The sequence below is a fragment of the Antechinus flavipes genome, chromosome X (assembly GCF_016432865.1).
Source record: "Antechinus flavipes isolate AdamAnt ecotype Samford, QLD, Australia chromosome X, AdamAnt_v2, whole genome shotgun sequence".
Taxonomy (NCBI): Eukaryota; Metazoa; Chordata; class Mammalia; order Dasyuromorphia; family Dasyuridae; genus Antechinus; species Antechinus flavipes.
The window spans coordinates 967641-990639 of NC_067404.1; the positions used below are offsets into that span (position 1 = coordinate 967641).

General features: G+C 34.9%; 1 protein-coding gene across 10 annotated transcripts in view; it reads right to left on the bottom strand.

The window, feature by feature from the left end:
* Positions 1-3312: 3312 nt before the first annotated feature.
* The window catches only part of LOC127543056 (lysine-specific demethylase 5C-like), a 48932-nt gene continuing 29245 nt past the window's right edge, over positions 3313-22999 (bottom strand). For 2 of the 10 annotated variants that reach the window (XM_051969038.1, XM_051969036.1), the window contains 22 exons: positions 15664-15795; positions 15153-15276; positions 14847-15043; positions 13956-14114; positions 13515-13634; positions 13145-13303; positions 12620-12801; positions 12357-12519; positions 11074-11193; positions 10768-10962; positions 10280-10461; positions 10070-10194; positions 9825-9972; positions 9361-9457; positions 8910-9268; positions 8336-8474; positions 6625-6804; positions 6332-6469; positions 5277-5876; positions 5089-5158; positions 4777-4976; positions 3313-4685 (listed from right to left, as the gene is read on the bottom strand). In XM_051969038.1, coding sequence (XP_051824998.1) covers positions 4410-4685; positions 4777-4976; positions 5089-5158; positions 5277-5876; positions 6332-6469; positions 6625-6804; positions 8336-8474; positions 8910-9268; positions 9361-9457; positions 9825-9972; positions 10070-10194; positions 10280-10461; positions 10768-10962; positions 11074-11193; positions 12357-12519; positions 12620-12801; positions 13145-13303; positions 13515-13634; positions 13956-14114; positions 14847-15043; positions 15153-15276; positions 15664-15795 — 4065 coding nt within the window. In that variant the 3' untranslated portion in view covers positions 3313-4409. Of the gene's footprint in view, positions 4686-4776; positions 4977-5088; positions 5159-5276; positions 5877-6331; positions 6470-6624; positions 6805-8335; positions 8475-8909; positions 9269-9360; positions 9458-9824; positions 9973-10069; positions 10195-10279; positions 10462-10767; positions 10963-11073; positions 11194-12356; positions 12520-12619; positions 12802-13144; positions 13304-13514; positions 13635-13955; positions 14115-14846; positions 15044-15152; positions 15277-15663; positions 15796-16225; positions 16397-16706; positions 16830-17543; positions 17622-18817; positions 19280-22999 lie in introns of those variants that run through there. The other 8 variants (XM_051969039.1, XM_051969030.1, XM_051969029.1 and 5 more) reach the window with 7 other exon arrangements.

The window sequence follows — 22999 nt, forward strand, 5'->3', positions numbered from 1 at the left end:
CAATAAAAACGCAGGGTAAAGATTTTAGAGAATGGGACTTTGAAGACAGCACCAAGAGAGGAAGAGATCTCAACACAAGCTATTCCCATTTTGCAGTTGGGGACACTGAAGTAAAGAAGGACTAAATAACTAGCTCAGAGTCATAAAACTAATCTTCAGCCACAATTGAATTTGTCTATTGTGTTACTATTAAATAGCTTAATATTAATAATATTAAATTACTGTTATTAAAATAATATTATCAGAAAGGATGCTTATAAGAATTTTGTAAGTTAAGACTTCCGTTTTTTTTTCAAATATCAGAGGGAAGATAAACTAAAAAATATTCCAAGTTTGTATGGAGAGATCTTGTTTGTTTTGTTTCTAAACTACTAAAGCTCTAAGTCATAGCAAACAAGATTCTTTGAAACTACTCAGAGGTAAAAATAGTGTTGACATATCTGAAAAACAAATCAGGGCAGATGACTGTAATAAGAGAACATCCATATAAATAAACTTTCAATAATAATGACTTTCTACATTATTGTAGTAGTGAGCTAAAATGTTGTCTTACCAGCTGCCAGAACATTAAAAGCTTACAAATAGTCAAAGACTGTTAGCGACTGCTCTGAATAATATCACAACAGGTATTTCTGCCCACACTTTGATCTGAATGCTGAGACAGAAGCAGCTTTGGGGAAACACAAAGAAAATTCTCTTTCAGAACTTAGAATATTTGACATTCCACTTTGCAATAGCTACAATTGTTATGGTTACCCAGGAAATGAATGTAACCTTAATAACAGGGTAAATGTTGAATATAAATGTGGAAATCAAAGAAAATTATCCAAATAAAAACTAGGCTAAACTTAACTATTCAGTTATTAGACAAGAATTTGTATCTACAAATTATTGCTTTTCAACTTATCATTTTTAAAACAGAAACTACAAGATCTAAGTTGGCAATAGAAAAACTGATCCTCATTACCTGTATTTTTGATCTTTTCCAACATTTAAATTTAGTTTTTTAATTCCACCGATAGCAAACAAAACCTTTTCGATCAAATTGTCCTGTTTTACACAAAGTAATACAATATTGACGTAAGAACTTCATAATAACACCACCAAAAATGACATTGACCAAAGAATGAATTTCTGACCCTCTGAATTGAAAAAGACACATTATGGAACTCATTCATATCACTCAGGACCAAAACTAAAAGGTGAAATTCTGCTAAGGGAAAGAAAAACAGAAATGATGAAAGAAAACTTATCTATTAAGATTTATGAATACCATGTGCAGTGCCCTCAAGGATAAGTTAGGATGTAAAAATACTACCAAAATGAGTCAAAGGACAAAAAAATAAAGGGGGACTTCACTTTTGTTTCTTAGTTTAATCTTAACTACTTGTAAGGAAATAACTGACACAGTAATATAATTCGGGTGGCAGATCTCTTTTAAATTTCTATTTTCTTTCCCAAAACAAATCTTTATACAAAAGTTGATAGGCATCAATTGCAGTTTTTAAGTTTAAGTTGCTTGTTTTATAATTATTCTCCTAATTCTAACCCATTCCATGTTTTAATTGATTAATTAAATCTTCCTCAAAATAGTTTCATTATTTCTTATTGAGGTTAAAGTAAAAGGGTTTACATGATTTAAAAATTCACAAATGACCTCATTTTAATTTTCTAGCAAAACTATGAGTTAGGAGTTATTATCTGTTTTAGAGACAAACTGAAGTGAGCCTGAGACTAAACTTTTCAATTGTGTCCGATTTCTTTATAATCCCATTTGAAGTTTTCTTGACAAATTGGGAAGGTTTGATATTTCCTTTTCCAGTTCACTTTATAGGATTGCAAATGATCCTCTCCAAGTTCATACCCTTAGTGTCTGAAGCGAGATGTAAATGTGTCTTTTTCACCCCAAGCTAGTGTCTTTCCACTCCACTGCCTGTCAGCTTATAGCTAGTTGCAAGACTGAACACTACACACATGTACACACACATTTACATACATATATCCATTTTTGTAGTGGTCTGTCCACAACAGTTAACATGCCAGAATTATATGGCTCCAATCTATAAATCAATTTTTTCTTCAAAAATTTAGATACGTACATCCAGTAGGACCGTCAGGACTGAATATGAATCACAATTTTTTCACCATTTTTGTTATTTGCTTTTTGTTTTCTTAGTTATCTTTTTCCCCTTTTGGATCTGATTTTTCTTGTGCAGTATGATAAATGTGAAATATGCATAGAAAAATTTATGTTTTAACATATATTGGATTACTTGCTGTCTAGAAAATGGAGTGGGGAAAAAAGGGGAAGAAATCTGGAATGTAAGTTTTGTAAGGGTGAAGTTGAAAACTATCTGCAAATATTTTGAAATTAAAAAGCTATAAAAAAAAAGGGATGCTTATGTTTCCAATAATAACAAGGTATATTTCTCTTTTCAGATTTCATTTTTGACCTTGGATATTAAAATCTTATTGGTGTTTTATTTGTCAGTTAAGACTACAGATCTGGAATAAAATCAACATTTTTTTCATTTCTGAGAGCACATATTATTTATAGGATCTATACTTAGATTATTAACACAGAGTTTTAAACCCTCTTTCTTGTAAAGGAATGTCAATTTAAATCTTCAGGCAATTATTTAGTTTATGACCTTTTTATTCTTTTGCCTCAGTTTTTTGATCTATATAAGGATTTTTTGTTGTTGTTCTTTATATTGGGTATTGATTTGGAGAAGGATTTTTTGAAAGTAGCAGGTTGCTTTAAGTAGAGGCTAGATTTTCTTGATCTTTTGAATCACTAAAAATGGCTCTTTTTCAGATTTTGTAGTACAATTTCTCACAAGACATGGACATGGGATTCATGACTCCATCAATAACATCTAATTATGACTTTACACATACTCAAATCTAAGTTGCCTAAAGATGAAAAGGGAAAATTTTTAGAAGACAGAATATGTTATCCTTTGATGTGAGATTCATCTCTTGAAATTAGTAGCATATAAGCTTTTTCTATGCTTATGCTCTTTTCTTGTCTTCTCTTGATCCATTTCTTGAACTAGCAAAGTAAAACCTATTTGTTGCTAAATAAGTTAAGCATTTCAGGCAGTTTCATTTCAGTAAAAATCATTTAACAGTGGAATTCCAAATAGCGTATACTCAGAGGAAAATCTCATATTCCTGTTTTTTCCATCTTTCATTTTCATATAGAAGCTGTCTCAGAAGAATTTCCTTTCAATGAAGTGCAATTTTGGGGGCAGTTCAGCTTAAGAAAAATACAAACTAGAAACATTAAAAAAATATGAGCAGTTAGAATTTTCTGGGTTTTTTGTAAATTCAAATTCTTTTATTGTACAGATATAAAAACCGGAGCTTAGAGAATAAGGATGGACTCACCATATGTCAAACCGTAAGTTGATAGCAGAGCTAGGCAGAACTGGTTTCCTAAGTGTCTATCACTGTAGGGCACCTAATCTTCCTTTCTGTTCCCTGCCAATTTTGTTGTACTTATACCTTAGGTCCAGAGAACTGCTGGTGATAATGATAAACAAATGGCAAACAAAAACCCTTTTCTTTTATTCCTAATATGGGGGAAATAATAAAATTAAATTAAAATGGGCAATCTCAAAAACAAAGGGTTTCCTATGGCAGGATATTTTCTTTGAACAAATTAATCACATTCCAGCAATGGGTACTTGTACTAGATATGAATAATCCAGAGTTAGGTGAATATATTAAGAATTATAAGAGAAAGAAGCAGAAAGAAGGGAAGGAAGAGGAGAGAATAAGTTGGCAAGATTTTCTAATTAGCAAGTTACCAAGTCATGAAATAAAGATTTCTTTGCTTACATCTTTCCTGGTACATAAAATAGAGAGTTTTGAAGGAAAATAGGACACAGAATTAGATAAGGTAGCATTAGATAGAGAGATTAGACTATAAAAGGTAAAAGAACAGGAAGGGAAATTGAATACATGCCTCAATAAGCCCTATGTGAGAGGAACATTTACATTTTACATAGCTCCTGGCCCATGTAGTATTATCTAAATAAAACTTCCCTCTTTCTGGAACAATAACATTGTTGCCAAAGCAAGAAAAAGTGAAAGAAGCCAAAACAAAATTCTGATAAAAGAATCTTTCCCTTTTTTTAGCCTAATGTATGTTGAGGTCTGAACAGGTTGAATCATAGAATCAAAGGCAAATGAAGAGACTGAGGGTTGGGGTTCTGAGTATATGTCTTCCTTATTCTCTATTTTTATCACCTTGTTCTGAAGTGAGTCTTCTGGTAGGGATAGGAGGGTGAAGTTATTTGTCTGGTTACAGATTACAAATCCTACTTAGAAGAACAGAGGAACAAACAAGAGGAAAAGGGTAATAAACATATACCAGAGAAACAGGCAGATGACTTAACCCCTCAGCTCCCTGACCTCACCTCTACTCTGTTTGGACTACTGTTCTTAGTCAAAACTGTTGTTGAAGTAGCAACATCCCTATTAAGTCCCATGACTATGTCCTCTTCAGGATCGTTCCTGGTTTCTTCACTCACTTCTACTCTAGGACGAGTTCTCTTTGGCTCCTGCTGTTCCTTGGATACATCTTTGAATTCACCACTTTTTTCTGCCTTTGAACGATGACGTTTTTCCACTGCTCGACCCCGGATCCGGGTTCCACTCTGTTCTGCTTTCTCTAGCTAATGATCAACAGGTAAAGAAAATAGAAATGTTTTAGGCAGAGTAATATTTTCTAGTCTCACAATGCATTTGTCAAAACTCAATCCTTACTTCAAGCAGAGTACGGAGACGTGTCAAATCTGGAGGACGACCAGCTTGCAACAACTGCCAAATGCTGTGATTCTCATCCAGGGTCACTTCAAGAAGGTCTCCTTCTATCATTAGTTCCTCTAGGGGAGCCCGTGCTGCCTCAGGCAGCTCTAGCACTGGACCATTCAACTGTGGCAGCAGTGATAAGAGCATATCAAGATCTGTAAAACCCATGAATAGATATTAGGTTCAGATACAGATTTTAAAAAGACAGAATTCATTAAAATGTATCTGTTCCTTTTCCTACACATCTGAGCATCTCTTAATTCCTACCTGAGAGCCCCACAGGGCCAGTCTTCTTGAGCTTTGTGGTACCATCTCCATTTTCCAAAGATAACTTAAGCTAGAATAGAAAACAGGAGTGAGAGAAGCAAACTGATTTGACCCAAATTGTATGAAGAAATCTTTCCAACTTTTTCTTCCAAGTAACAACTTTCCTTTCCACAAAAAAAAAAAGTCACCTTGGATTCGCTGCTGATATTCTCTCTTATTGGAACTGGTGCTGGAGCAAAGAACTGGGCACAGGCAGTCCCAGGAGGTGGTCCAGTTGGTTGCTGAAGCCACTGTCGTAATTCTGATAGACGAGCCATCATCATTGCTACATCATGGGAGGCCAAAGCCTGACGTGCTCGACCCTGCCAGCCAATAGCTCGCTCTGTGAGGCACTGTAAGGCTTCACCTTCAGGTAGCCGCACAGGCAACTTCTGTAGGGCCACCAGAAGAGCCAAAATAGTTTCTAGACGAGGACGGCGGGAGCGCATGCAAAGTGGACACAAGAATTTCGTATCCCATTCCCACCATGCCAGAGTGACTGAGGACATAGGGTTCAGTAGTCGGGGTGAATTGGGTCGAGGGGTTGACACACATTTTCCATGGAACCAATCCTGACATAAGTCACATTGTATAGTCCCCTCACCCACTGGTGCCAGCCCACACAAACAAGATGAGGGTGTGACATCATTAGATATAAGTGACGATGGGCAAGACTTAGTCATGTTGGCATGACGAAGATGAAGGATGCCTTCCTTTTCCTTCAGCTCACCCTCCTTGAAGGCCAAGATCTACATCAACAAAAGACATTGTTTTAGGGAGCCTAAGTCTCAGTTACAGTCAAACATTTCCTTACTGTTGTTAGAATAAATAATTATTTGTAACCTCTTTTAAAAATATACATTGAGAAAAATATGTTCTGTTGTAAAGACCTTTGTATGTCAAATTTTGGTGGCCCCATGGAAAATGAAGTGAACTATAAAGTACAAAAAGAGACTTGTGGCTAACACATATATAAAAATTCCAAATCCTCTCAATGATGAGAAAATCAAGTTCAAGAAAAGAATGTAAAAATAGAAAACAGAAAAATGTAAAAATGAAAATAAGCTTCATCTCCAAATCTCAATTCCAACCAAAACTTTTTTTCCCAGTTATATTACACCTATTTATATCATAGATGATAAGGCTGGTTCTACCTGCCATAGGTACTTCAAGAACAGAGAAATAGGTATCCAAGTCTTCTCACCACTGAACCTGGATCTCTGAGGTCCTGAGCAGACAAACCCAAAAGTTCTGTGTCTGATTTATATAGTCCTAGCTCCTTTTTCTTCCATCGATTCCGTTTCATGATGTCTGAACCAGCATCTGCACATGGACACAATACCTGAAGGAGCAGGGATATACAGATGAGCAGTTCAAAGTGTAAAGAATCCAAGTAGCCAGTAACAAAAAGGAAGTAGAAAAAGAGGTACAGGAGGAATCACAGTAAAGATTAAAGTTAATGATGAAAAAGAAAGAAGATAAGATGGCAATGCTTACCTCAAGAAGAGTGTAGCAAGAATTCTTTTTGAGAAATGTTTTGGAAGCCTTCTCCCGCCAAGAGTGGGCTGTAAGTACCTGAAGCTCCAACTGCTTCAATTCCTCTAATCCAACAGGAAGATCTCTGCCCACAGCCACTAATCCTTCTAAGTCATCCAAACAAGGATAGTGGTCACCATTCTAGGAAAGAATGGGCAATTTAGTTTTCCTAAGAGAAAAAGACCAGCCCATTTTTGAAGCTCAAACTTTTCTTATGTAAGGATATACAAACATAAGACTCCATCCTTATGTCTTCATCATTCTAATCATTTTCTTGTTTCTTTTCTAAGGACAATCAGCAGATTCTTCAAGTTCAACTTTTTGAATAAGTACATTTTCTCATATGTCCTCAATCAAAACTAGATTTTTTCTATATTTTCTTCATTCCACTTATATAATTTTTGTCCTCTGTTCATTGAATGATAACTAGATCAACAAATGTTACAAAACTTCAAGTAATCCTTCAATGAAGCTAGGCAATCAAACTACTTTCTCATCCCTCAAAAATGGCTCTTGCAAACTTCTCCTTTCTTAACCCACCAAAACACCTTATACCTATCCTATGAATCATCTAAGATATTTATCTCATATTTTCCAGAAAATGTTTAGGTCTCTATCCATAAACTACTTCTCTCATCATCTCTCATTCAGGGAGATTTTTTAAAAAATTATTTTCCTTCAACTTTTCTCATATGTTGAGATATCTTTACTCCTCACCAAATGACTCCATTTTACATCTTTCCCTCCATTCATTTCTACTCTTCCTCACTCTGTGTCCCTGTCAAACCCAACCCTGCAAAAACCTTTTTGATCTATCCATTGCTACTTATCAGACTATAACTTTTTTTAGAACTAAACAAAACCCTTCCTAACCCAACCCTTTGTGATTCAAAGCTCCAAATTACTTTCTCTTAAACTATCACAGTCCTTCAGAAACCCATTCTCATTTGCAATGTATCTCCAACTTGTTCTTACCTCCTCTGACACTGCTTTCACCCTGGTGCAAGTCCTATCCCTTCACTGGAATAGGTAATGGTAGTCTACCCACTTCATCTTTCCTTAATCCATCATTCAGAACCAAAGTGATTTTTCTAAAACACAGAGCCAATTATATCTAATTAATGAATTCCAATGGCTTTTTGAATAAGTGCAAAATCTATTTGATTCAAAGTAGTTGCTTTTTCATTTCTTTTATATCTAGTTTCTTAAAAGTTCTTTTTCTATCCAGTGATGCTATTCTTCTCATCACCATGCATTTTCTTCTTCTTCTTTGCTTATGAACTTCCCAGCTTTTTAGTGTTAGCCAAATCCCATCTTCTATAAGATGCTCTCCACTTTCCAGGTTTTGTAATTTCTTTGTTAAAATTAAAATAATCCTTTATTAAATGTGTTGTTTCTTTTGTGTTGTGAGACTTATCTTTTGCCTATATATTCCAATGCTTAGGTACAGTGCTATTAAATGTTTGGGTTTTTTTAATCTTTTCTGAAAAGTACTCTTTTCTTGATTTAATTGTTCTCAATAATAACTAGCTTTAAAACTTTAAATTTGAAGTTTTTCTGTGGTTTGCCTGCATTTCATAACTACCCAGTCATCAAGAGCTGCCAAAAAACAATACACTGAAAAAATCCTGTTGGAAAATTAAAAAATTTCCCCAGTGGAAATTGTTCTCACCTGAATTTCATCCACATCTGCAATCCATGCTCGAGCTTTGGAAAGAGCATCTTTGAGTGCCAAGATGTTAGGAAGATGTACAGGAATATTCTCTGCCTCATGAATGATAGCTTCCAACATGGCAGGAGGATGTTTTTGCCTTAAAAAGTAAATACATTTTTTTAAAAGTTTGTTAAACTCCCACAGTTTGAGGAAAGAGAAAACTCAGGCATGGTTAAAGAGTTTGATTCTCAGTTTAAGAAGTTATTCTATTGCCCAAGCCTACTTTTTTCCTCATGGCTGGCTACCATTCAAGACATAAAATATGAATACAGAAGCAATGATTCAAGGAAAAAATATAAATGTACACAGGAATAATACATGTAGAACAGAATGAAAGGTGAAGTGTGAGATCTAATGTGAAACAAGTTGAGCCAGTATACATCCATGAAAACTGTGGACAAAACTTGAGAGGAGATACCTGACGTAGGGAATATTGGCAGGGGATAAGATAACCATGGTAATGGTTGAAGTATAATATTACTAAGCAGTGAAATGTCATGGGGAGAGAGAATTGGAGGCAGTCAAGTTATACCTAGCTTCCAGACAGAGATGGGCTTTTTCTTCCCAGCTTTCAGCAATGGTGAGTAGCTCCTGAAGTTCAGCCCGGGCTTTATTTACAGCAGGGCTAGGTGCTACATTTGCACCCAAAGCCAGAAGTTTCCTCATAACTGCTAAGGTACCTCGCTGAGCAGGAGGAACTAGAGTTCGTCTCACTTCATCCAGCCAATAGCATTGCTGCATTTGTTGCTTTAGCTCTTTGGCCTCGGGCACATCAATCCCCAGCTGCTGTGCCTTCTCCAGAAGGCTTGGAAGGAGGGACAAGCTGGCAGGTAATGTGGCCAGAGCTTTCTGTGCCTCTACTTGGAAGGCCTCTGCCTGTTCTAATACACTCTGTGTGAGGATAAAGTAAAGGAGATGTTACTTTTTGATCAAGACAACCAAACCACCTATGTATGTCTTTAACCTCTCAAAGCACAACTTACTTTGACATCTCCAATCTGATGCATGGCACAAGGAAGGCTGCTCATTTGATCAATGAAAGCCTGTAACTCTTCTAGGGTTAGCTGAGGAGGATCAATCCTATAATAATATAGGAAAAAAGTAACTACTTATTCAGTCTATTTGTCTCACTCTTTCATCCCTAATTCCTCTATTCTACTCATCTTGTCCTCCTCTAAATTCTCTTAAATACTTATTAGGACCTAGGTTATATAATAGTTTAATACAACAAACTTTAAATTTTACATCAGTTCAATTAGCCACAAAGTCCTGCACACATTGCATCTCAGGAGCCTGGTTATTCATTACTTCACTTTACTATCTTCTAACTCTCATAAACCTACTCTATTTTTCTCTCTGCCAATTCTAAGATTTCTGGATTTTCTACACCAAAATTTTATGGTCTGCTCATCTGGAAGACAGCAAAAGCATATTAATTTTCAATTACCTGTGTTCCTGAATGCTAACCAACCCCAAGGCTTGGGAAATGCATTTTTCAGCTTGACTCAGGCAATTCTTCAGACGCTGTAGAAGTTCACTGTGGGGAAAGTGGCGCTCCCGAGCTTCTGACTCCAATGCTCTTAGTTCTTCCAAACCTGAGAAAGGAAGAGTTATGTTTGAGCTTCAACTCAATCTCCTTGAAATTTCAATCATTTTCTGAAGAATCAAGTGTAGGAATGGCCTGTTACTCACTCCGCTTCCGCCCATCCTCTAACTCTAGAGCCATTCGAACTTTGCCAGCCCAAGTATCAAAAGACTCAGCCCGAATTTTCAACTTGTGTAACATAGCTGGAAGTTCATCCAGGGTATATCTGTATCTGGATCGAAAACACCAAGCAAGAAGTCAATCAAGCAAGAAAAAAGAATGATTATCCTAATTCCTAATTATTCTGCAGAACTTACCGTAAATATTGTTTGCTACGGGGGCACTTGCAAAGATCATCAATATGGGAAAGGCAGACAAGTCCATCAGGACAGTCATAACAAGCCAATGCTGATAGAAAACATGTTGTTTTACATTTGGCACACTGGCGCTCATCATCTGGGAGGAGCTCAAAGGCTTCACGCTCTGCCTCTGTGATGCCCTGGGAATTTTGGTGATCACAAATTAATCAAATCTCAAAAATTCTAAAATACCTTTATACAAATTATAAATATTTAACAATTAAATATTGTTACTGTGTGTAAAGAGATTTACACATAGTAAATACTTAATTATTTATTTAATCATTCACCTCAAGATTAAATGTGGCACACAGACCTATATTAAGGAAGGAATCAAGGAGACCGGCTTAGAAGAAACATTTTGTTATACATATCAGATGATTAAAAACAAATTTAATATATAGTTTCTGAAGAACATGACATTCCTTTCTCTTTCAGAAAATTACCTTTTCAAGTAAGGCCTTCCGTAGCCGCCGTTCTTCTTGCACTATAATAAACATCTCTTTATGTACTGCTGCTGCCAAATTCAAATCCAGTTTCTCAGGAGAAGCAGCCATCTTGCAAATAAGCTCTTCATGAGAAAAGACACAATAACGCCGAAGTCGTCTGTAATGTTCAATGCACTGACGTCCAGCAGGCAGCTATGAAGAGCAAAATAAAACACAAGAAAAGCTTTAGTGCATTGTAGAGATCTCATTTATCTGTCATAAACCAAACACAATGTTTCCAAAACTAAATAATTCCCAGCTCACCCAATCAGCAGTGCAAAAATTCACAGCTTCAGCAAAGTTGTAACCCTGGTTGAAGCCACTATGATAAGCACGAGGAAAAGTAATGACAAATTCTCCTGCACACTGATTTGTTCGGACAACCTGAAGAGAGACAAATCATATCATACTTCTCTGTGTGTATATATACATACATTTGCCTAAGTCTGTATATACATAGACATCTAAGCAAATACATATATATATGTAAACACATGTAAATAAAATGAAAAGCCAGTAAGTTGAATTTCTGCATGAAAAATTAGACTAAAATACATCAAATAACATCATTCCTACCATCAGGAACTTCTCAATTTGATGAAGACAGATATGCCACAAACTTTCTTGTAAAGGCACATCTTCTAAATCAATTTTCAATTTGTGGTGTCTTCTGTATTACTTACATCAACATGAAGAACTTTACCTCTTTATACAGGAAGATCACCAGAGCTTAGGAACTACAGAAATCTGTGTATTAGACTTTTTGCACCTATTTTTAATTCTCAACACAAAGCTGTTGGAAACATGTACATATTCAGAATATACAGTCCTGGGAGATGAGACTAAGAAAGGCAAAAAGTTGGTACACACCAAGGTACAGAAGAAGCAGGGCAGAGAGCTGACAGCATTCACCCCCTAAGACATGTACAGCATGAAACAGAGAAGTGTAGATGTAATCAAGAAAGCAAAATATAGAATAGATTGTCCACTATATATATATACATATATATATATATATATATATATATATATATATATATATATATATATATAGTTTACATTAGAAGATGAAACATTTCCAAAGCAAAAAGTGAGGTTGAAGTGAATGGAAGTAAAACTTATAACTTAAAGGTGAATTTTCCTCTTCCTAGGAAACAAGTTATCACTCAAAATGTATACTTCTCTTGAGAACATTTAATATTTAATTACTTTGTACTTATCCAAAAATGCTCCAAGATTCTTAAAGGTATTGAGATGATACAAATGCTTATTTTATCCTGTCTTCCTTGAGGTAACAAATCTTAACTGAATTAAACTGAAAAAGAATTAGGAGGTAAGGGTTGTACACTATTTTTGTCAATAGCTCATTTTCTCTGAAACTTCTCGTTTCAAGTGAAAAACTAATTCAGGGATTCTTACTCCTTTAAGAGTTTTATTTTCCCACTCAGTAGGTTGGGTACTTCCTGATGACCATGCTGTGAGAAAAGTAGAAAAGGAAAAAATCAGACATAGAAATTAAAGGGGAATAAGGATAGGCTAACACTGACCGGGACTCCATGTGACATAAGGGTATTAGGATTCATAAGAGTGACCAGCTGATGAAGGAGATCAGGTTGGCTATCAAACAGCTCAGGTGTCAACTTCTTCATTACATCCTCCAAATGTTCAGCTGCAAATGAGGGTACTCCATACCATGTTTTTGGTTCACCCCTGATTAAATACATAAAAAAGATCACACTGATTCAGGCTGTACTTTAACTTTTTTATTTCCACCAATACCAACTCCCAAGAGTTTGACCACCTGCCTCACCAGTGAAGATAATTAATGGAGTAGCTCCAATGGTCCTCAATGTGCCAACAAAAAGCAGAAAATACCATGCCCACATATAGCCAGGGAACTTTCATGCCTGAAATATCAGCATTGATGTGGCATAGAACTGACTGTTCCAGAACAGGCATTATATTCAGATTCCAGCCACTGGCTGCATATTCCTGAAAAACAGAAAGGAATAGCCTGAAAACTGGGAATGGAATGAAACTCAGTGATTGTAAATAATGTACATTGTAAAATTAAAAAACTAAGTTATATTGTAGCTTTAATATAGTAACACATTTATGTACTTATTGTCAAAATCTGTTATCAAATTCAAGATATAAATATCGGTTACCAATTCTAGGCCTAATGCCTCCTTCTTTCCCACTTCCTCTAGCTGTAAAAAACTGTTTGTACCTACTGAATGAGCTGTAAAAGTACTGCAAAACAGTACCTTACTATCTTAGTTTAGTCCATCATTTCCCCCTTTCACATAGAGAATCCCACAACTGAACACTGTACCTCTTCTTCATGGGACAAATGCTTCTTGCTATCATTAATGGGAAATCCACTGCCAAACTCCTTGGAATGAATATCAGCTCCATATTCCACAGTCACATCTTCTTCAATACTATTCACAAGCCGCCAGAACTCCTTTTCTACTAATTCTGTAGGTACCATCTAGAAAATAAAAACAACGTATATATGTTATATAATCCTGTTAGCAAAGAGGTGTGATAAAGGTAGAAAGTGAGGTGGAAAAAGACCCAGAATACACTATAGGCTACTTTCTAACTCAGGTTTTAGGGCGACAATAAGAAGAAATTGGGACTCAATTACCCTCTCTCGCCCATTTTACCTTTTGCCCTCTGAAAGTCATCTAGTCACCTACATGTACAGGCATATTGAAGTAATCAGACTTGAATGTGTCAGCCATTTCACCAAAGCTTTGAAGTGTATATTCCCTCGTAGCCTGTTCAAAACCAAATGCTTCTGGGGGTCGCTTACATTCCTAAAACAAAGTAGAAACGTCATAAAATTATTATGTGAATCTCTCTCAACCCCAAAGAAACATTTTAAAAGACATCTTTATTTTAGTTACTGAGCCATCATCTAAAACCTCCAAGGTTCTCATTTCAGTAACTGGACCCAGCCATCTCCCTCAAAACTCAAAATTTTTCAATCTACTTGACTCGTAAAATGAAATTCCCTATCACAATATTTTCCTCAAATTTCTCTAATCATATTGTCTCTTCTTCTACATTAGATACCATAGCCAGAGGAATATAGCTAAAGATTCTATATTAGGCCCCCCCAAAAGAAAATACCATACCGCCATGACACATTTTGGACAACGCCAGACACCTTTGGGGATCTCAGGCAAAGGTGGTAACAAGCAAAAAGTATGATAATTGTCATCACAGCCATCACACAAGAGGAGCTTATCATCTTCATCCCCCCGTGCACATATCCGGCACACATATGAGTCAACCTGAGAAGAAAAAGGCAAAAATGTCAACAAAGAATAATCTAGTTTAAAAAATTCCATTCCACAGATCTGCTGGATTTTTCATATGTATTAATCAGTATAAACAATTCCTAATGAATTATATTTATTCTGTCAAAGCAAGTTGTCATCTTCTCTACAATTTGTCATAATGAATTGCCTAAAGCACTAAAACTTAGAAATTATCTGATCACAGAACCTTAACATGGCAAAAGCAAGACTTAATTTAAATTTTTCTTGGCTTCAAGAATTATTTATCTATAACCATTACATGTTCCTAGCTCTATTCCCTCACTTTATGCATCACTGAGCCTCTAATTCAATCCTTTTTGCACAAGTCATCATAACAAGCCAACTTCCTACACTCAACGCTTTTTGTTTGAATTTCTTCAATTCTGGATTTCTTTCAGTATCTTCCTCAGCTGGTTCTGGCTGCAAGAAACTTCTTCTAAAAGAGGGTCTACTACTCCTATGAGTTCTTAACATTGTTCCATACTTTACTATTCATTCCTATAGTGGTACCACTTTGTTATGACAAGTTTTAACATTTTTGTTATTTTGCACGCATAATGAGGATGTGCAATTTGATTTGTAAAGTCTCATCTGACAACTTATTTTAGACCCTTCATATGTTTTGAGTCCTATTATATGAGAGGCTACATTGAATTGCTCATTCTCCTATAACTCCCTACCAAAAACGAAGCTGAAATTACTTACAAACTGGGTATTATTGTGGTTTCTCCGAAGACGCATTGTCATTTTGGTACAGGGCTCCAGACTATGAAAGAGTTCTTCCTTTCCATCCATAAATGTTTTGGGGAATGATGTCTCTAGTTTCAGATCTATACCTGGTTCATCTTTCACTACTACTGTGGGAGGACACTCAGGCCCATCTTTATCCTGAGAAGTTGAGACTAAAATAAAATGCAGAAAGTTTCTATCACAAACGAGAACTTCTAACGCCGAGAATGAAATATCCCTAGTGAGACTTATTCTTTCTCATCCCTCCTATTTAAGACTCACCCTTCTTTCTCAGACTTTTTTCCTTGGCCATGAGGCCAAGGCCCATCATTTTGGGACCAGCTCCATAAATCTGTAATTTCTTTAATTCTGGATTTTTCTCAATGTCTTCCTCAGTTGGCTCTGGCTGCAAGAAACAGACATCTCAAGTGACATAGATAGTGTCTAATAGAGTTTACACTCACAAATCTGTAGAGGAGGTGGAAATAGTGCAGTGTTATGCACTACTGCACTACCAGATGCGCTTTGATCTTTACCAAGCTGCATCATGACTTAGAACTATGACATCTCTACCCAACTAAAGCATTCATAACAAAAAAACAATTGTATGAAAAACAGATTTAACTCTTTGTAGAATATGAGTTCACAGACAATTGCCAAATGTGAAGAACTCTAGGAACATATTCCTAATTTGGTGAGATGACCAAAAAGATGAGATGAACAAAGCCAGCAAACTCTTCTGAAGTTGTTAGGTTACAGGATAAGAAAATGAAGGAATAAATAAAACACTCACATCAGGCTGTAGCCTTTTAGCACGTCGTCCATAACTGCTGAATTTAGAGGGCTGCACAGACTGACGCAGTGGGATGCTGTGGGGTTTGTATTCCTTGTCCTTTTCACTGTCAAATGGACGGGTATTACACTGCTGGAAAATATACAGGGAAAAAAGTATATGGTGTCATATTTCCAAAAAATTAAGCTTGCAAATTCAAATCAATTACCTAGACTTTTCTGTTCTGGGTACCACTTTGATTTATATATACTATAATATGAAAGAAGTTATTTAATGATATTCTTACTGATCAATGCTACACAACATGGAACATCAGTGATGTTTCTACTAAACACTTTAAGAAAAGATAGAATGGATAAATACAGGGGAAAGGAGAATAGATTATTTTCTAAAAGGATGAATATGGAAAGTCTATGAGAAATGTCATTTTCTCAACCATTAGAAACTAATCCCAATCTGCACCAGCAAGAAGAGAAAAAAAATATATGCTCAGAAAATTAGGCCCCCCCCAGCCGGGATCTCCATGTGTTAAGAGCAGAGATTCATTGCCCCTTTTCTTTACCACTAGATTAGCTCCAGACTGGTACATCTCATAAGGATAGATGATTCTCTCATAATGAGAGCGCAAGAGGGAACCAATATTTTTGCCTGCTGGGTAGTTGAGGCGTTGGGCCACACGAGCCCAACGACGGTCTTTGCTAATGGCTTCATAGCCTCCCTCTTCCATCACAATCTAAAAAGGAAAAAAGCATATGGGGTTACTTACACTCCAAATCAGATCCAGGCTATTCTAATGCTTCAACAGTCTGAGTCTGTGGCTAGGACTATCAAAAATATTTCCATGATCCCTTTCACCCATTGTCATTATAAAACCAAAACACAAATCTACAATAAAAGAGTATCCTAGAAAACTGTGGGTATACCCTAGTGACAACAAATTTTTGTGATCTGAATTATTTATTTAGCATTCTAATCTTATGTTGTTCAGAGTTCACAGTTAAATGGAAAGACAAAATAATATATATATATGTATATATATATACTTTGCTAAGACTGTAGAGATCCAGGATCCGTCGCTCCACATTTGGTATCTTTAAGGAAGAGCCTTGTATCTCCCAAAACTTAGCAATCTGGTCCAAGTAATTGAGCTTCACTCTAGTCTGAGCCTAAGAAAAGAGTTAAGTTTAAGTAAAGTTTCACCATACCAATATTCCACCTCACATACTACATTTCTCTGTAAGATAGCAAGAATTAGAGATGGGCAGTCTTAGCAAATAATAATTCTCACTTACTGGGACTGACATCATCACAAAAGGATACCTTTGGTGATCAGCAAAACTATTCCTATGTTCCATACAAGCAAATTTCATCTCCCAGTGGCCATAAGCTACTATGTGCATAAGTGTTGGGGTATAAAGACAAAAGATAAAGTCCATGCTCTCGGGAACCACAATTCTGTTAAGGGGGAAACAGAATACCATGAAGGTATATATATATATATATATATATATATAAGATACATACAAATATGAGTTAATTATAAACAGCTAACTAAAATCTGAGAAGATGGCCTGATCAAACCTGATTTACAGTCATTTGACTGTGATTGTTGAAATGAGGTCAGGAAGGCAGACAATTCAAGCATTACAATGCTTAAAATGATGTGTTTCAAAGGATGTAATGACCTCAATTCGTCAGATCATTTATCAGGGAAATTTTTAGAATGCGATGATTTGGGGAGAGACCAAATTATTAGAAACCTATAATTTCAGAGCAGAACAAAATAAGAGGTTTACCTCGAATTAGGTGATATCACTTAGAGTTTTGGCTCAAAATCAAAGTTGCAAAGATGCCTCAGTAATTTTCCCAGGCCATCTTACCTCTAATTCGTTCAATCTTTGGATTCTTGGAGTAAATCTGAAGTTGTCTACTTCGACAGCAAAGGGTGGCTGCCAGTCCTTAAAGGGATGAGAAAAAAAATTAAAGGTTAATTAAATGTATTTGAAAAACTTTTGCACTTTGAGCTTTTGATTATAGACCAAAAATGTTAAGGGACATATGTAACATGGTGTAGATAACCTATGAAAATTATTTTTATATTTTTACTGATAACTGAGTTTTCATGGGGTAATATTATCAAGTAAACATTTGTATTTAAGACTTTGGTCTTATTTATAATGCTACTGACTGAAAATAATTTTAAATGTGATCCTGTCACATAGTACCATTGTGGAGAACAATTTTAAACATCAAATTCTACTATACTCTGTAGTTTTCTATCTATCTTGATGTTTTCAACAGAGGAATACTGTTAATTTTTATCAAACAGGTTAGCTATGGAGTTCTTGGGAAAAATAAATGTTTTGCAGACAGGCTATTTCTTAAAAGTAGCAATCAATAGAAACATTTTGGGGGGATGCAATTACTAATAAAGCTATTTTTTGTTAAAAGTTTTAGTTTTGTAAGTTTATGTTGAGATCAAACTTAAAATGTGAGTATTTTTGCTCCATGTATTGTTTCAATGGCAGGTTTTCGTGTCTTATTATTTTGCTTTTTTTCCTGGTTTTATTTTTATTGATTAGTTTTCATATTTCTTAATTGAACATGTGAGCAATTTTTATTTATATTGCTTTTATGGATGGATTGTTAGTAGTTTTTGGTGTACACTTAAATTGTTTAAGTAACTGGATTAAAATTCACATTATGACGTTTCTAGTGGTAAGTGGGGTTGAATTGTGTTGCTTAGATATAGTGATAGTTTTGAAGGTTAAATTTATAAAATAATGTTTCTAATTTACAAATATTTAGTTTTTGACCTTGGTTCAGAATATTTTTATGTGTTGTCTTTTGCTATTCCCCCACCCCCACCCCTACCCTGCAACGTTTCTGGCTGTTTTTTTTTTTAATTGTTTTTAGTTTAAACAAGCTTTTTAAAATATGGTATGTTTTCTTCCCTCAGGTTTCATTTCCCTCCGTTTTTTGATTACAAAAGAAAAATCAATCGTAAGCCATTTTAGTATTTGCGATCTGTATTTTGTAATTTTTGTTAATTACGTGGCAGTAGACCTCTGTCATAAAGGCGTTCTAATGTTTTAAGACAGAGCATTTTTAAGACTTTTCCACCCATTAATTTGCCCTTTATGTAAAATCTTACCGCTGGTGGCCGAATCTTGCAGATGCCCGACTTCTCGGCGATGGGCCGGATCTTGGCAATGTAACCCAATGGGTCCTGGAACTCAGCCCAACTCGGTTCAAATACGGGGCACTCTGGTGGGGGCACGAAATCTTCTGGCCCAACCTCCATGGCAACTTTGAAAAGAAGTCCAGGTTTTAATTTTTTGAAAAATTGCTGACATTCTCTAACGACGTTGCTTAAAATTTTCTAACGCCGCCATTTTGACTGCCGCAACCTCGTCACCGGTCTCAGAATTCCTCCGCGTCCTCGAGTTCCTTCACGTATTAATATCTTAAAATACACACATACACACACACACACACACACACACACAAAAGCTCTCCCTAATATTTAAAGTAAAATTTTAAATCGCCACACTTATTTACCACAGGTATTGACAAACAATTAACATGAAAGAAATTCGCTTTCACGTACAATCGCGCAAGAAGATTAGTGACGGAGAGGGCGGGCCCTGACGAAACCGGATATAAAAATCTGCTTTTAAAAAAATTATTGAAAAAGGTTTGTGAATGCAGTAATAAACTTTAACATGTATAAAGACATCCCTTCCCCAAAAAAATTAAAATAAATCTCTCACAAAGTTTAAACAAGCTCTCCCAAAATTTATTTTAAAACGAAAATCCTCCTACAATGTGACCCTCTCCAGTAAAAAGAACAAAAACCACGCCAACAAATCACTCCAAATTCTGTCAAATACACTGAAAATAGTGATTTTTCCTAGCAAACAGTTTATAGGGACTAAACTGAAACTAAAATTCCACAAGAATTATTTAAAGGAAAATCTTAAATTATAACTTTTTTACGAAAAAAAACTTATCAAAAGCAAACAGAAAAGAAAATCTAGCTATTTAGCTATCTAGCTGCAGTTTAGTTGTATCCTACTCTTCACAATCTTCTCTGTTTTACTGATAACTAAGGCAAAACGAGATTAAATGACATTTTAAAATAAAAATACATTAGACCTGTGCCTCCCAAACTGAAACAGTCTATCCAAAACTATGTGTAATCTCAAATGGCCTAATATAATGTATAGAAAATTCCATCTAGTTTAATAGAAACTTACCAATTTACGGAACAATAAGGCATTCAAATAAAAAAAAATTAATATAACATGTTTTTCATTAAAATGATGCAGAAAAAAATCTCTATAGTAAAAGTTATACTTAAAAAACAGATATCCTGAAGTACACTGAAAAGAAAAAATAATAATGTATATATACTGTTGCAATAACTCTTCAAGACTCTTCTTATCTAAAAGGTCTCTGTCCAAGTCACCAAAAGTCATTTTAAAGTTTTAATTTTAAAAAGCCATTTAACTGATTTCCCCCCCTAAAACATACTCCAACCATTAAACAAACTCCAATATTTCTCATCACACACTCTTCAATCCAGAGATAAATTTTTCTTTTAAAACATCACATTTGTTGTAGGTGCCAGATCTTTGTTCTTCTGATCTTTTCTTTAGTTGTCCCTCATATCTAGAACATTCTCCCTTTTCAATTTTACCTTTTAATTTGCCATCTTTTACAGGAAGATTTTTATGATTTTTTTTTTTTTTTTACTGGCTTAGTTAGCTATCTACAACCTACAACCTTTATTGAAGGTTTATAATTTGTTCTCTTTGTTGAACATTGCTGAACATAATAACGTATTAATTAACTGAAAAAGAAAATTTTATTCACATTTCTTGCTTTCCTTTATCTGATTTTTTTTTTTGCAAAATATAGTCCATTTTTTTTTCAGTAACTATCTGAAAAATCTTATTTCCTAAATCTATTTCACCTCCATTTCATATTCATAAGGAATTTAAAAATTAAATTTAAGTTTCATTGTTTTCCCTATTTTCTTCAATTTAAACCTAAATTTTACATAAAGAGTTTCTTATATAAGGCACAATCAGTTCCAGGTCCTTTTTTAACTAACTGGAAATTATTTGGTCTTTGGCACTGTGTTGTATCTAATGGACTTCCAATGTCATCTACAATGTCATCTAGAATTTTGCAGAAATTCTTCTCCCCCAAATTCTCACTTAATTTCTTATGCTGACCTCATACTTTTGATGGGGAAAGTCACAACGTAGAAGAAATAACTTTATATTCTCTGTTCTTTAAACCAGTTCAAATAAAGATAAAAATCAAGTATCTGAAGCTGGATTTGAACTCAAAAAATGAACTTCTGTACTGTTTGCTGCCTACCAAAAATATCTGTGGACTAATTTTATCAGAAAAAAGTTTCTGAAATAATTCTATTTCAATCATTTTAGATTTGTTTGTTAAAAAGAAAAAAAACTTTTAAAATTTCATGTAACTAAACGTTATCCATTTTATCTTTGATCCTTTCACACTCAATTTATCATGTATTCCAAAAGATATTTTCTCCCTTGCTGCTCTAATTCATGTTTTGATTCCAGATGTCTATTTAACAAATTATATGTCATATGGAAAAATATGACTTTTCTAATTATTGATATATCTGATGAATATGCTAATGATATTTTTCAGTTATTTTTCTAACAATCTTTGACTTGAGTAATATGATGCAGTTTTAAAGGATCAGTTCTTAACAAGACTTATAATTTAACTGAAATGAATCAAAGGTTACAAAATCTATGAAAAATAGTGATTGTTATGAGCCAGAACTTCTAACAAGGTGATAACTTAAGAGAGATGTTAGAATCCTAGTGTTAACTCAATGGAATAGATACAATGCTTTATTGATTCACACATTAGCGCAAATGCTTACAAAGTGATAAGTCAGTTGCCTAATTTAGCATGGTACTTAGCCAATTCTCTAACTGATGTATTTTAAGTACTCGCTGGAGTTCACAAGTATGGGAGATTCACAAAGTTAACTTTGTAACTTTGTGAATTCACACCTCCCTTAATCCCTCCCTCAGAGAAAGTCAACCTTTGGGAGAAAGATTGAGAGGGGAGCACTTTGAGAGGAAGCCCACAAGCCCACTCTAGGAGGTAGCTTCAGATTCATTCCATCTTCCGCCTTTGTGCTGGCTGGAGGCTGAAGAAAGCAGAGGCAAAGGACAAGGAACAAGAAGAGCTCTTGGAGAAAATAAACGTTTGGATTTTATCAGCTGGCTGCATCTGAAGTGATTGTTACTCAGAACCGAAACTAAGGCTGCTCCCAGAAAACCTCCCCAAGAAACCTGCTCCCACAGAGAACCATCATATATTATAAAAAAGACCACAAGTAAGCCCTCAAAATAAGAAGATCAAATAAGAGATTCCTTATACCTGGATACCTTAAAGGTTCTCTGAGATTGCTTTCTGCCTTAAGACTTTAGCTTTTTTTTCAGATCCTGTTTATGATCTTAGCAAGACCTATCCTCAGCGTTTATATTCCTATCTAAGCTTTTCAGCACTACAAAAATGATTTATCCTAACTTCTTGTTATTTAATAACTTTATAAAGAAACAAGTTATTTTTTATTATACTGTTTCTTCCCAGTCGGTCATCTGAAATCTACCTATTAGTATGTCTACTTGCCAAAACAAACCCTACCAAGGGTTTGAACCTAACTACAAAACACTTTTCGTACAAAGACACATCTAAACAAATGGGAAAATATCGACTTCTCATGTTCTAAAAAAAACAAAAGGTCAAGAATACCAAGGGAATTAAGAGGAGAAAAATATAAGGAAGGTGAGCTGGCAATACCAGGTATTTAATTATACTTATAAAGCAGTAACTATCAAAATTATCTAGTATAAAGACAAAGTTCTAGGTGGATCAATGAAAGAAGATTAAGTACAATAATACATGTTGGAGAAGATATGGGGAAATTAGACATTTATAAGAAATCATAAAATAGGAAAGGATCTATATATGTAAAAGTATAATAGCCTTCTCATGATAGCAATATATTAAATGTTGAAGGGATATTGATCAATTTAGAAATGGTTGAAAAAATTGTGGTATATGAATGAAATAGAATACCATTAACCAATAAGAAATGATAAACAGGCAGATACCAGAAAAAAAAAAAAAAACTAAAGAGATTTTTACAAACCGCTATGAAGTTAAATAAACAGAATCAGGAAATGTACATGGTATCAACTTTATATGATGATTGATAGTGATTCCAGATCCAGATAAACAAGTGATGGATTCTGAATGTACATCAAAA